This window comes from Heloderma suspectum, chromosome 3, assembly GCF_057233095.1.
Source record: "Heloderma suspectum isolate Gila_16-S chromosome 3, 16-S_ref, whole genome shotgun sequence".
NCBI classification, from domain to species: Eukaryota; Metazoa; Chordata; class Lepidosauria; order Squamata; family Helodermatidae; genus Heloderma; species Heloderma suspectum.
This window is the reverse complement of record NC_139460.1, coordinates 57765299-57779564: the sequence shown is the minus strand read 5'-3', so window position 1 is coordinate 57779564 and position 14266 is coordinate 57765299. Positions and strand designations below refer to the sequence as shown.

Below are 14266 nucleotides of genomic sequence, written 5' to 3'. Positions count from 1 at the left end.
TTGGCTACCTGGTGAGAACATGGGACAGATGAGATCTGAACTTGGGATTTCATGACTTGCAGCTCAGTCTCTTGCCCACTACACTTCACTCCACTACTTGCCCACCAGCTCTCTTCCTGAACCATAGTTGGTGAGTAATGAAACAACTCTACCTGCCATACTCATGACTATACCAGCTTGTGAAAATTCCATTTATGGGGCTAATGGAGGTTGTTTCTTCTTTTTTAGCCCCTGCTTGGGGAGGGGGAAATTTAGGTAGAAAACTGGCTGGGTGTGAAGGTTCAAACCTCCTCTACCCACATGTGGTTGTCTCAATTCAGATTGGGTCCCTGCATGCTTACTCTGATGTAAAAAAAAAGAAAGGATCAGCCGCACGCTACATATTTAACCCTGCTTCATGGATCACTGCCTTGCTGTGGCAAAGGGGCTTGCGTAACTCATTGAAGCCATAAGCTATGCCATGCGGGGCCACCCAAGACGGACAGGTCATGGCAGAGAGTTCTGACAAAATGTGGTCCACTGGAGAAGGAAATGGCAACCCACTCCAGTATTCTTGCCAAGAAAACCCCATGGAACATACCACAAGGCTAAAAGATATGATGCTGGAAGGTGAGCCCCTCAGGTCGGAAGGTGTCCAATATACTACTGGGGAAGAGCAGAGGGTATTTCCAAGTAGCGCCAGAAAGAGTGAAGCGGCTGGGCCAAAGCCGAAAGGACACTCAGCTGTGGGTGTGTCTGGTGGTGAAAAGAAAGTCCGATGCTGTAAAGAACAATATTGTTTAGGAACCTGGAATGTAAGATCAATGAATCAAGGTAAGCTGGAGGTGGTCAAAAATGAGATGGCAAGATTGAACATCGACATCTTGGGAATCAGCGAACTAAAATGGACAAGCATGGGCGAATTTAATTCAGGTGACCATTATATCTACTACTGTGGGCAAGAATCCCTGAGAAGAAATGGAGTAGCACTCATAGTCAATAAAAGGGTGGGAAAAGCAGTACTGGGGTACAATCTCAAAAACGATAGAATGATCTCAGTACGAATCCAAGGCAAACCATTCAACATCACAGTAATTCAAGTCTATGCCCCAACCACTGAGGCCGAAGAAGCTGAGGTTGATCGGTTCTATGAAGACCTACAACACCTTCTAGAACTAACACCAAAAAAAGAGGTCCTCTTCATCATAGGGGATTGGAATGCCAAAGTAGGAAGTCAAGAAATCACTGGGATAACAGGCAAGCATGGCCTTGGTGTACAAAATGAAGCAGGACAAAAGCTAATAAAGTTTTGCCAAGAGAACACGCTGATCATAGCAAACACTCTTTTCCAACAGCACAAGAGGCAACTGCACATGGACATCACCAGATGGTCAATATCGAAATCAGACTGATTATGTACTTTGCAGCCAAAGATAGAGAAGCTCTATACAGTCAGTCAAAACAAGACCTGGAGCTGACTGTGGCTCAGATCATGAGCTGCTTGTTGCAAAATTTCGGCTTAAATTGAAGAACGTAGGGAAAATCACTAAACCATTCAGGTATGACCTAAATCATATCCCTTATGAATATACAGTGGAGGTGAGGAATAGATTTAAGGGATTAGACCTGATAGAGTGCCTGAGGAACTATGGATGGAGGTCCGTAACATTGTTCAGGAGGCAGCAACTAAATCCACCCAAAGAAAAAGAAATGCAAGAAAGCAAAGTGGCTGTCTGATGAGGCTTTACAAGTAGTTGAGGAAAGAACGGAAGCGAAAAGCAAGGGAGAAAGGGGAAGATATATCCAACTGAATGCAGAGTTCCAAAGAATAGCAAGGAGAGAAAAGAAGGCTTTCTTAAATGAACAATGCAAAGAAATCAAGGAAAAGAATAGAATGGGAAAGACTAGAGATCTTTTCAAGAAAATCAGAGATATCAAGGGAACGTTTTGTGCAGAGACGGGCATGATAAAGGACGAAGAAGGCAGGGACCTAACAGAAGCAGATGAGATTAAGAAGAGGTGGCAAGAATACACAGAAGAACTATACAGGAAAGATCTTAATGTCCCTGATAGCCATGATAGTGCGCTCACTGAACTTGAGCCGGACATCCTAGAGAGTGAAGTCAAGTGGGCCTTAGGACGCATTACTAACAACAAAGCTAGCGGAGATGACAATATTCCAGCTGAGCTATTTAAAATCCTAAAAGATAATGCTGTTAAAGTGCTGCACTCAATATGCCAACAAATTTGGAACACTCAACAGTGGCCACAAAAGACTGGAAAAGGTCAGTTTACATTCCAATTCCAAAGAAGCGCAATGCCAAAGAGTGTTCAAACTACCGTACAATTGTGCTCATTTCACATGCCAGCAAGGTTATGCTCAAAATCCTACAAGCTAGGCTTCAGCAGTATGTGAACTGAGAACTACCGGAAGTACAAGCTGGGTTTCGAAGAGGCAGAGGAACTAGAGATCAAATCGCCAACATTCGCTGGATCACTGAGAAAGCAAGAGAATTCCAGAAAAACGTCTATTTCTGCTTCATTGACTATGCTAAAGCCTTTGATTGTGTGGATCACTACAAACTGTGGCAAATTCTTAAAGAGATGGGAGTACCAGACCACCTTACCTGTCTCCTTAGAAACCTGTATGAGGGTCAACCGATTGGTTCAAAATTGGGAAAGGAGTACAACAAGGCTGCATATTGTCGCCCTGCTTATTTAACTTATATGCAGAGTACATCATGAGAAACGCGGGGTTGGATGAATCACAGGTCGGAATTAAGATTGCCAGGAGAATTATCAACAACCTCAGATACGCAGACGATACCACCCTAATGGCAGAAAGCGAAGAGGATCTAAAGAGCCTCTTGTTGAGGGTGAAAGTGGAGAGTGCAAAAGCTGGTTTGAAACTCAACGTGAAAAAAACTAAGATCATGGCATCTGGCCCCATCACTTCCTGGCATATCGAAGGGGAAGAAATGGAAGCAGTGACAGATTTTATTTTCTTGGGCTCCAAGATCACCGCAGACGGTGACTGTAGCCATGAAATTAAAAGACGCTCGCTCCTTGGGAGGAAAGCTATGGCAAACCTAGACAGCATAGTAAGAAGCAGAGACATCACCTTGTTGACAAAGGTCCGTATAATCATAGAATCATAGAATAGTAGGGTTGGAAGGGGCCTACAAGGCCATCGAGTCCAACCCCCTGCTCAATGCAGGAATCCAAGTCAGAGCATCCCTGACAAATGGCTGTCCAGCCTCGTCTTGAAGGCCTCCAGTGTGGGAGAGCCCACCACCTCCCCAGGTAATTGGTTCCATTGTTGTATTGCTCTTACAGTCAGGAAGTTTTTCCTGATGTTCAGCCGGAATCTGGCTTCCTGTAACTTGAGCCCATTATTCCGTGTCCTGCACTCTGGGATGATCAAGAAGAGATCCTGGCCTTCTTCTCTGTGACAACCTTTCAAGTACTTGAAGAGTGCTATCATATCTCCTCTCAGTCTTCTCTTCTCAAGGCTAAACATGCCCAGTTCTTTCAGTCTCTCTTCATAGGGCTTTGTTTCCATTCCCCTGATCATCTTCGTTGCCCTCCTCTGAACACTCTCCTGTTTGTCTGCATCCTTCTTAAAGTGTGGTGCCCAGAACTGGACACAGTACTCCAGATGAGGCCTAACCAGTCTGGAGTAGAGGGGAACTAGTACCTCCCGGGATTTGGAAGCGATGCTTCTATTAATGCAGCCCAAAATAGCATTTGCCTTTTTTGCAGCCACATCACATTGTTGGCTCATATTCAGCTTGGGATCGACAACAATTCCAAGATCCTTCTCGCTTGTAGCGTGGTTGAGCCACGTATCCCCCATCTTGTAACTGTGCATTTGATTTCTTTTTCCTAGGTGCAGAACTTGGCATTTGTCCCTATTAAATGCCATTCTGTTGTTTTCTGCCCAGCGTGCCAGTCTATCCAGATCACTTTGAATTTTGTTTCTGTCTTCCAAAGTATTAGCTATCCCGCCCAATTTTGTGTCATCTACAAATTTGATCAGCATTCCCTGCACCTCCTCCTCCAAGTCATTAATAAAAATGTTGAAGAGCACTGGGCCCAGGACTGAGCCCTGCGGTACCCCACTCGTTACCTCTGCCCAGTTTGAGAAAGTCCCATTGATAAGCACTCTTTGACTCCATTTCTGTAGCCAACTGTGGATCCACATGATCGTTGTTTCATCTAGCCCACTTCGAGCAAGTTTGCTCATCAGGATATCATGGGGCACTTTGTCGAAAGCTTTGCTGAAGTTGAGGTATATGATGTCTACAGCATTCCCACGGTCTACAAGGGAGGTTACTTGATCAAAAAATGAGATCAGATTTGTCTGGCAGGACTTGTTTTTGGCTTCGAGTAATCACGGCATTGTTGTCAAGGTGCTTCCAGATGGATTGCTTTATGATCTGCTCCAGAATTTTCCCAGGGATTGATGTCAGACTGACTGGTCTGTAGTTCCCAGTTTCCTCCTTTTTACCCTTTTTGAAGATAGGGACAACGTTAGCCCTCCTCCAGTCATCTGGCACTTCTCCCGTCCTCCATGATTTCTCAAAGAGAATAGACAGCGGTTCTGAGAGTTCTTCTGCCAGTTCCTTTATGACTCTAGGATGCAGTTCATCTGGCCCTGGAGATTTGAACTCTTTCAAAGTAATAAGGTGTTCCTTGACCATATGCCTGTCGATCTCAAGCTGCAATCCTGCCCCTTCAGCCTGTACTTCGCCTTTGCCAGGGGGCTCATAGACCCTCTTTTGGGAGAAGACTGAGCCAAAGTAGGAATTGAGCACCTCTGCCTTTTCTTTGTCATCTGTTATCATTTTTCCATCCTTATTTAATAGTTGAACCACCATTTCTTTCCTCTGCCTTTTACTATGCACGTAGCTGAAGAAAGCCTTTTTGTTGTTTTTAACATCCCTTGCTAACCTCAGCTCATTCTCAGCTTTAGCCTTCCTGACACCATCCCTGCAATTCTGTGCTATCTGCCTGTACTCTTCCTTTGTTACTTGGCCTTCTTTCCACTTCCTATATGTGTCCTTTTTTGTTTTCAGGTCATCCCTAAGCTTTTTGTGAAGCCACATTGGCTTCTTCTGTTGTCTTCCACCTTTTCTTCTTGTTGGAATTGCTTGTGATTGTGCCTTGAGAATTTCCTTTTTTAAAAGCTCCCACCCACCTTGGACTCCTTTTCTCGCTAGCATCGCTTGCCATGGGACCTTACTGATCATTGTTCTGAGTTTATGAAAATCAGCTTTCCTAAAATCCAGGGTACGCGTTTGACTACACTCGGCTTTTGCTTCCCTTAGAACCAAGAACTCAAGAACAACATGGTCGCTTTCCCCCAGAGTTCCTGTAACTGCTACTTTATCCACTAAGTCATCTCTGTTGGTTAGGATCAAGTCAAGGATAGCCGATCCTCTAGTTCCTTCCTCTACTTTCTGTAGGAGGAAGTTATCCGCCACACAAGTCAGGAATTTTCTGGAGGGGCCATGTTTTGCAGAATGTGTCTCCCAACAAATATCGGGGAAATTGAAGTCCCCCATTACTACTACATCATGCTTCCTTAAAACACTGGCTATTTGCTTTTCAAAAGTTTCATCCTTGTCTTCTCCTTGATTGGGTGGCCGGTAGTAGACTCCGACCACCAGGTTCCTTTTATTCTTTGCTCCATTTATTTCAACCCAGATGCTCTCGATGGGGCTACCAAGCTCCTCCTCCTGTATTTCTGTGCAGAGATATGTATTTCTCACATACAGTGCAACCCCACCTCCCTTTCTGTTCCTCCTGTTCTTTTTGAACAAGTTATATCCTTCAACTGCTGTATTCCAGTCATGAGAGTCATCCCACCAAGTCTCAGTTATACCTATCAAGTCATAATTTCCCTCCTGTATTAAGAGTTCAAGTTCGTTCTGTTTGTTTCCCATACTCTGGGCATTAGTATATAGACATCGAGGACCATGTGCTTCATAGTCTGGCTTTCTTCCTACATGTGTTTGAAGACTATTATTGGGCGCTATCAGAGCTGTTCTCTCCATTGCAGTGCATGCGCCTATGTCCATCGTTACCCCCAACACTACATCTCCCTTCCCTGTAGGATTCAGTTTAAAGCCCTCCTGATGAAGTTCTTCATGCTGTGGCCAAACACATTCTTCCCATCCTTTGTGAGGTGCAACCCATCCCTAGCCAACAGCCCATCTTCCAGGAAGTATAGCCCGTGGTCCCAGAATCCAAATCTCTCTCGTCGGCACCACCTTCATAGCCAGTCATTCACCCGGAGTATTTTTCGTTCCCTTTCTATCCCTCTTCTAACTACTGGAAGGATGGATGAGAAAACTATCTGGGCCCCAAAGTTCTTGAGTTTCCTTCCCAAAGCTTCAAAGTCTGACATGATCTCTTCGTAGCTCCGCTTGGCGGTATCATTTGTTCCCACATGGATGAGAAGAAAGGGATACCTGTCAGTGGGCTTTATGAGTGCAGGCAACCTTTCAGTCACGTCTCTAATCTGTCCTCCCGGGAGACAACATACCTGGCGAGTCCATGGGTCTTCGCGACATACTTGGGTCTCGATTCCATGCAGGAAGGAGTCTCCCACTACTACCACTCTTCTCTTCTTCTTCTTGTAGGCCTGGGTTTCATCGCCTCTGTTTGACTGACCTTTAGCCTCTTGCTCACTCTCATGCAGGTTCCCCTGTGATTCTTCCTCTGCAGGCTGTCCTCCAGTCTCATCCGCAAGTACCTGGAATCGGTTCCACAGCTCCACTGGTGCAGAGTGGCGTCTAGTTCTTCTTCTCCTAACTGTCACCCTTTTCCAAGGAGTATCCTCTATTCCATTTTTCTTCACCTCAGCATTTCCCACTGCCTCATCTTGCTGTTGCTCTTCAAGCTTCTGGTCTGCCCTTTGCTGCTGTAGTTCCCCCATTCTGTCCAAGAACTCTTCGTGTTCTCTTATTCCCCGGAGGGTCGACAGTCGCCGCTCCAGTCCACTTACTTTTTCCTCCAGCAGCGTGATCAACTTGCACTTGTTGCAGGTGTAGGCCATGTTGTTCTCAGGCAAGAAAACAAACATTGCACACACCTTGCAGGTCACCACCACTGGAGAGTCTTGTCCTTCCATAGCCTCTTTTCCCTTTTTGTGTCTAGCTTTGTGATTGTTCTAGACTAGCCTGTGCCTGCTCCTCTACTCAGTAGAGGTTAAAAGCAGAGTCCCACTGGTGTGAAAGTGTGTGTTACAAGACAAATAAATGGAAAAAAGTTAGTTAAAATAAAAAATAAAAATAATTAAAAAAAATGTTAGGGGCCTTCCCCTTGACCTCCCCTGGCCATCTCCTGTTTGCTCCCCCTGTTCGCTCGCTCTGTTCGCTCGCTCTCTGGGAGCTTGCCTGCTTCTGTAGTCCCTGGACCAGCTGGAGCAGCTTGCTCTGCTCTGCTCAGCTGGGAGGCGGGAAACAGACTGAAGCTTCCCGCCCAGTCAGCTGCTGGGAGTACTCAGGCCACACCCCTCCAATTCAGTTGGAGCTCTCAGAAGCACCTGGTGAGCTCACAGCCAATCAGAAGGATAAAGGGCAGCCCCCTGGGCTTCCTGCAACCCACTTACCTCTTAGCCTCTGTCTCCTTTGTCTCTTCAACCACTGCAACTCCCCTGGCCAACTCCTGTTTGCTCCCCCTGTTCGCTCGCTCTGTTCGCTCACTCTCTGGGAGCTTGCCTGCTTCTGTAGTCCCTGGACCAGCTGGAGCAGCTTGCTCTGCTCTGCTCTGCTCAGCTGGGAGGCGGGAAACAGACAAAGCTATGGTTTTCCCAGTAGCAACGTATGGCTGTGAGAGCTGGACTATAAGGAAGGCTGAGCACCAAAGAATTGATGCTTTCGAACTGTGGTGCTAAAGAAGACTCTTCTGAGTCCCCTGGACTGCAAGGAGGTCAAATCAGTCAATCCTAAAGGAAATCAACCCTGACTGCTTATTGGAAGGACAGATACTGAAGCTGAAGCTCAAATATTTTGGCCACCTAATGCGAAGAGAAAACTCCCTGGAAAAGACCCTGATGATGGAAAAGATTGAAGGCAAAAGGAGAAGGGGATGGCAGAGGATGAGATGGCTAGATAGCATCACCGATGCAATGAATATGAACTTGAGCATGCTCTGGGAGAGAGCAGAGGACAGGAAGGCCTGGCGTGCTATGGTCCATGGTGTCACGAAGAGTCGGACACGACTTAATGACTGAACAACATATTTAACCAAGGGTTTAATTTAGCCCTTACACTCCACTAAGATGTTTTTAGGATTGCAGTCTATATAGGCCTACACATAAGTAAGTCCCACTGATTTCAGTGAGGCTTACTCTCAGTTTAGTGGGTACAGGACTGCAGCCTTCGTGATCTATCTCCCGCCCCCACAGATATATTTAAATACTGCCACCAGGGGGAGCTTCTTCAGCACATGCTGCTGTCAGCCTGGTCTATTATTGAGAGCGGAAAAGAGGAATCCCACGTTTTTGAAGCTGTTGGTGGTAAATAGCTGCCTGGAGCTTCTGGAAGGGAGATGGCAGGTACAGGTGACCAAATCTGCAAAGAGCCACAGGATATGCAGAACATGATAAGATGGGAAGGACAAGCAGAAGGAGGCTGTCTCACAGGAATCCACTACCAGATGTTTGAGAGTACTAGTCCATTTGCTACACCATAACATGTTTAGTTTCATCCAGGGAGCCCAGAAATGTTTTTAAGGTGTTTCTGGGGAACGGGATTCAAGATGGCCCAATATTAAACTAAAAATTAAATTCAAAAGGATCTCAACTGTACTGAAAAGACAGAGTTAATGAATATTATAGAATGGTAGAACTAGAAGCTCACCATTCAGGGCTGTTCACTCTCAACCCCAATTCTGTCTCCTTTTGTCTCCACACATTAGTTCAGCTCCTCTTTCCATACCAAAGCTCTGCTCCTAAAGCACAGCAAGACAGTGCAGCCAGCAGCTGGGTCCTAGAAAACAGGCTACATCCCTCCCTCTTTATCAATCAGCAGTCTTTTTGCCTGATAATCCCTACGCTTTCCTTATCCAATGTACTCTCCTTTGCCACCCCCCCACCCCCCGCCCACATTGCAGGGTCCCTAGTTTTGTCTTTTCTCTCTTAAGCATAGAGGAAGATGGGGCATGGCTTTGGAGTTGTGGGCAACTGTTGGGTTTATTTGTAGCATCTTATCAATACTAGGTGTTGATAATCATCTGGGTGGGTTCTTCCCCTAACCTCAAATGTAAAGGCAAAGAAGATTTGGATATGAAAATTCTGTTCCTTTGTATCGGAATCTGCGTCATATTCAGGTTTCCTGGCTTGGACATGACTCTGAATAAGATGTATGTCCAAATGAAGGTGGATTCATAATCATACCTATGAAATGTGCTTGTACATTTCCACTTGTTATAAAGCATGCATCTGCTAGGTGCCAGCTACATATATCTACCCTTCATATGCATTCTGCCTCGAAAGAATGGGAGATGGCGGTATCTCACGAAAAAAGAATTGTAGTAGGAAGATTTTTCAAGCTTAAATTCACAGGAGATGGCATACAAATGTTATACTTTTAGAAGAGTAGTTGACGTGTTGTAGCCATTTATCTAAAACAGAAATCAAGAATCCAGGCACTCAGTTGTAGCTCACTGTATAAACATGAAGGCGGTGCATTACAGTAGGCTGATTATGTGTGCTGGACACTGGGTGCCAGACCCAGTAAAACAGAAGGGCTTCCCTACCTGCTGTTGCTTTTCCCAGAGGCTTTGCAATGTCACGTCTTCTACACGTTCCTTTGTGCAGAGTCTTGATCCAAATACTTCTTGGATCCTGTTAATCAAGTATGCATGATGGTTGTTATCCATAGCATAGAAATGGTTGAAATCCAGGAAGATTACTTCCTTAGGGTGATGTGTTAGGAAGTTGTTTATCTCCATCAGTCCATCCCATACTTTGATTCCAAACAAGCCATGTATGAAGTAGATTTCCTGTCCTGCTTCACCTGGTTTGGAAGATACACGGAGGTCAAAGTAGCGGATTCCACCTTCAAGCTGCTCCTTGAATGTCAGGTTTTGTGTCACTGACCATTTCTTCATTAGCTTCTTCACCAAAGAAATTGTAGCTAACCGTTTGATTGCTGTGGCTTGATCTGGTCCCACAGGAGATTTTTCATCAACCCAGTAGCTGAAGGAGTCATGTGATCCTGTGAAGAAGAAAAAGGCAATACAGGTTTGCATTTGTTGGGTGTTCTTTGTAGCAGCAGATTTTGGAAATTGGGATTCCATTCTTGTTCTGCTCCTATGTAGTCTTAGGGGCAGTTCACACAGCACACTAACTCATACTGAGTGGTTGAGCATGGGCTGATTTGAACTGTGTGTTGTTTGTTGGACCATGGGTTAGCATGTTGTCTGAATGCAGCCAGGGTGACTTGTTAACCATGCAGTGTGGCTTATTTTCTCAAACAAGCCATCCTGAGAATCCAAGATTTGTTGTTGGATTCTTCAGGCTGGCTAACAAGCCACCCTGGCTGCATTCAGACAATAGGATAACCCACCCTGCGGAAAACGTGCTGCATTCAGACAACATGATAACCCACAGTTCAACAAACAATTCACAGTTCAAAACAAACCACATTTAACCACTGAGTGTGGGTTAGCGTATTGTATGAACAGCCCCTTGGGGTCACTTCATCTATGTAAAAATTAGCGTAACACTTTGAAACGTCAAAAAAGTTCAAAGCTTGAGCTTTAATAGCAAAACAGTATGTTTATTTGCTCTATGCCAAACAGTCTCCTATTGCTCTATGGTTCAGTTTATTTGCTCAGCACCAAACAGTGCCTGATCTGACATCACATGTTTTCGACCTCCATTACTTGTATCCTCCCGTTTTCCTTTTTTCTGTTTCTGGTTGGGTTTGTTTTTGTTTTGCTTCACAGGCAGGTTTTGTGGGGCACTGCTAGGCCTTAGGGTGGTAGCTAGGGGCAACGGCCACACTCCCCCCTCGAATTGTATTGTTTTGAACGGGATGAATCAGAGACTGAGGAGGGAAGGGCTGCTGCTCCTCTTCCCATAATGCCTTGCACGTGTGGGGTTTCTGTATTTGTGTGTATGTGAGAAAGGGCAGTAGTGGAAGGGCAAGAATGGCACTATATTGGATGGCTCTGGCTCAGGGCAGGTGAGAGAAAGGCAGTGTTTTTTCTTCTCTCCCCCTACCCCGTCTCACCTTTTGTTTTTCAGGCCCACGTGAAGGTGGGGCTTCTTGGGTAGGGGCTTGGAACACCCCCTTTCTGGCAACAGAGGAGGGGTGGGTCTGTCTATACTTTCATGTAATGGGAGGGGGTTCTTACTGTAAGGAGGGAGGCTAATTGTGTGGGTGAATCAGAGAAAGGAGATGGGTTGGAAGACCCTGTTTGCTGCGGTGGGGGGAGACTTGCTTTAATATAGTGGGAGGAAGTTGTATTATTGGGGTGCTCACTGAAGAAAAGCTGATGTGGGACATAATTGGAAGGTTGAGAGAGGAAGAGGGAGGGAAAGAAGGAAATGCCCCCTGAAAGTTGTTCCAGTCACAAGGGAAACAGCCAAACATATTTTCATCCAATCATTCTGAAACGACTAGCACCCATAGTGAAATGGGCTTTATACTAGTCTGGTTAGAAAACCAGATGAAGAAAGGCAAGTATGGATTTGGCTCAACAAGAAGGGAACCAGCAGCCAGGCTAATCTTTTATTTAAAACATTTATACCTTTATTATACCTTTCTTTTATACCTTTTTTATTATACCTTTATTTATACCTTTATTATACCTTTCCATAATAAATGTCCAAGCTGACTAAAACCAATTCAAATGAATGAAAAAAAGAAAGAAAAGAGCAACAGATAAAATTAACTAAAAAGCAATATAAAAAAATACATCCATGGTACAAATAGATTAAAAATTTCACACAGAGAAACTACAAGTATCCTCATACATGATCCAACAGAGGAATATTACAGTGTGAATTGACCCTTAGTTGAGGATGGCATTGGTTTGTTTTTTGAGTTACATTTCTGGAAGCCACATTTCAAAGAATCAGATGCCCCAAAGCTGGGATGAGACATTCCCCTTTTCCTTCACACTTTCCGAACATTTGCAACCTTTTCCCCTGAGAAGTTCAGGAGCAAGCAAATCTGCTGTATGGGTCACCTAAGGAGGTGAGCAACTGACCAGCTCTTGTGTGTATTCTTTAGAAGAAAGTGGGCATATTTACAAAAAGGAAAGAAACACACATTCTCAGTTTGCCAGTGATGGGATTCTCCCCCCTCCCCGTCCCCAACAAAACATGTAAACAAAACCTTGTGGTTCATGTTTCACTCTCAAAAATGCTTTCCTCTAAATGTAGGCAGTGATATTAGAGTTTGGGACATTACCTAACAATAAATTCCTATACAGAAATGTTAGAGAATAATAAGCAATAATCAGTTTTCTTTTGCAGACAGAACTTGTCATGCAGATGTGGAAAATATATGCTGACCTGGTTCACACAACACGGCAACCTATGGTGGGTTGTCAGCCTTGTTTGTTTCTGAATAGCTTATTGTGATGTCTGAACCTAGCACAGTGGCTTCAGCATGGTTTGTTAACCACGCACAAGCCACCCTGAGAACATGGCTTGTTACTTGGGGTAGCTTGTTTTCCGATGGGCTTGTCACGACATGAGTACCTGGTACAATGGCTTGTGCCAAAAAGCTAGAGTCACTTGGCAAGAACAGCGGAAAACCCAACCGCTCCGCTTGCTGCCTTTTGATCTCGCTAGCTGTATATCAGGCTGGTGATGCTTGTGTGCCCATATCCTGTTTGTGATTGCTGCATGGTCTGTGCAAACAGGAGAATTATGCAAATTGAGCACCAGTTGACTGTGAAATTTGTGCAGACTTTTTTTTTTTACTTTCCGGAATTGTACACAAATTTACTTCTACGAGAACCCCCCCCCCCGTTCAAAAACAAAAATACACCTCCCGCATAAACTAAAGTGTGAACATGTGGATTTTGTAGGGATTTGTGCTTTTTTTACTTAAAAAAAAACTTTGGAGGAGATTTGTGCAAATTCACATTTAATGCACATTTGCGCAGTGCATATTAGTTATTGTGAATTTGCGCAAATCTCCCCAAAGTTTTTCTTTAAAAGCTTAAAAAGTGCAAATCCCACCAAAATCTGCTCTTTCAGAGTTTAACCTATTGGGGGGATGCATATTTTTGGTCTCTGTCCTCCCTCCTCCCCCATATTTTTGTACAACTAAGTCTGAATACAATTCTGGAAAGTAAAAAAAAAGAAAAAGATGTTGGAGAATCCACAAAATACAGCTGGAACAGATCTGACAAGTTTTACTTTTTTAAAAAGAAGTTGTGCAACAAAGGAACTGGGATGTGTGCAGGAAGTGGGCAGGAGGACCAAGGGGGAAACAAATAATGGCAAACAAAACAGCACCTGATTATCTGATGGCAGCAGCATAGGTTAGTGATGGATTAAACATGCCACAGTGGTTTGTTTCCAGGGTGGCTTATTATGAAGCCATAATAAGTTCATTAACAATGAACTTGCCCATTGTTATGAGACTGGATGGGACGGCTTCCAGGGTGCCTTCCAACTTTGCAATTCTCAGTCATGCAAGACTGAGATTGGGCACGTGTCTGCTAAAGTGGTGAAACCAGTTTGACAGGAAATTCCCTGAATAGCCCTGGTCCAGCCTGGCAAGTATCTCCTTGTCCTTAGGTAAATTAGAAGTGATATGTTGCCATGGGAAGTAAATAGTTGGCTGATTTCTCACAATAGCCGGCAAATACCAGGAAGGGGATGCCTTTATTTCCCCTCCCAGATAAGGAATGTTGTAATCTGTTGTCTTTGTGAAGAGCAGGGGGCAGTTTGGGTCATACAGAGCCAGAGTGCTGGATTTTGGATCCAAAATAACAGCATTTTGGATTACCTGGAGATTTGACTGGGAACCAGTGGCTTTTCAATTATTTGTTGGAACGGTAAAGCTATGCTTTATTTGTGTATCTGAGGAGGCTTTACAAGTAGCTGAGGAAAGAAGGGAAGCGAAAAGCAAGGGAGAAAGGGTAAGATATAGCCAACTGAATGCAGAGTTCCAGAGAATAGCAAGGAGAGACAAGAAGGCATTCTTAAATGATCAATGCAAAGAAATCGAGGAAAACAACAGAATGGGAAAGACTAGAGATCTCTTCAAGAAAATCGGAGATATCAAGGGAACGTTTTGTGCAAAGA

General features: G+C 44.5%; 1 protein-coding gene across 1 annotated transcript in view; it reads right to left on the bottom strand.

Moving 5' to 3' along the window:
- PLCXD2 (phosphatidylinositol specific phospholipase C X domain containing 2) overlaps positions 1-14266 on the bottom strand; it is a 43723-nt gene that overhangs the window by 9452 nt on the left and 20005 nt on the right. The window contains exon 2 of the mRNA XM_084841689.1: positions 9748-10208. Within this exon, the coding sequence (XP_084697815.1) occupies positions 9748-10208 (461 nt within the window). The remainder of the gene's footprint in view (positions 1-9747; positions 10209-14266) is intronic.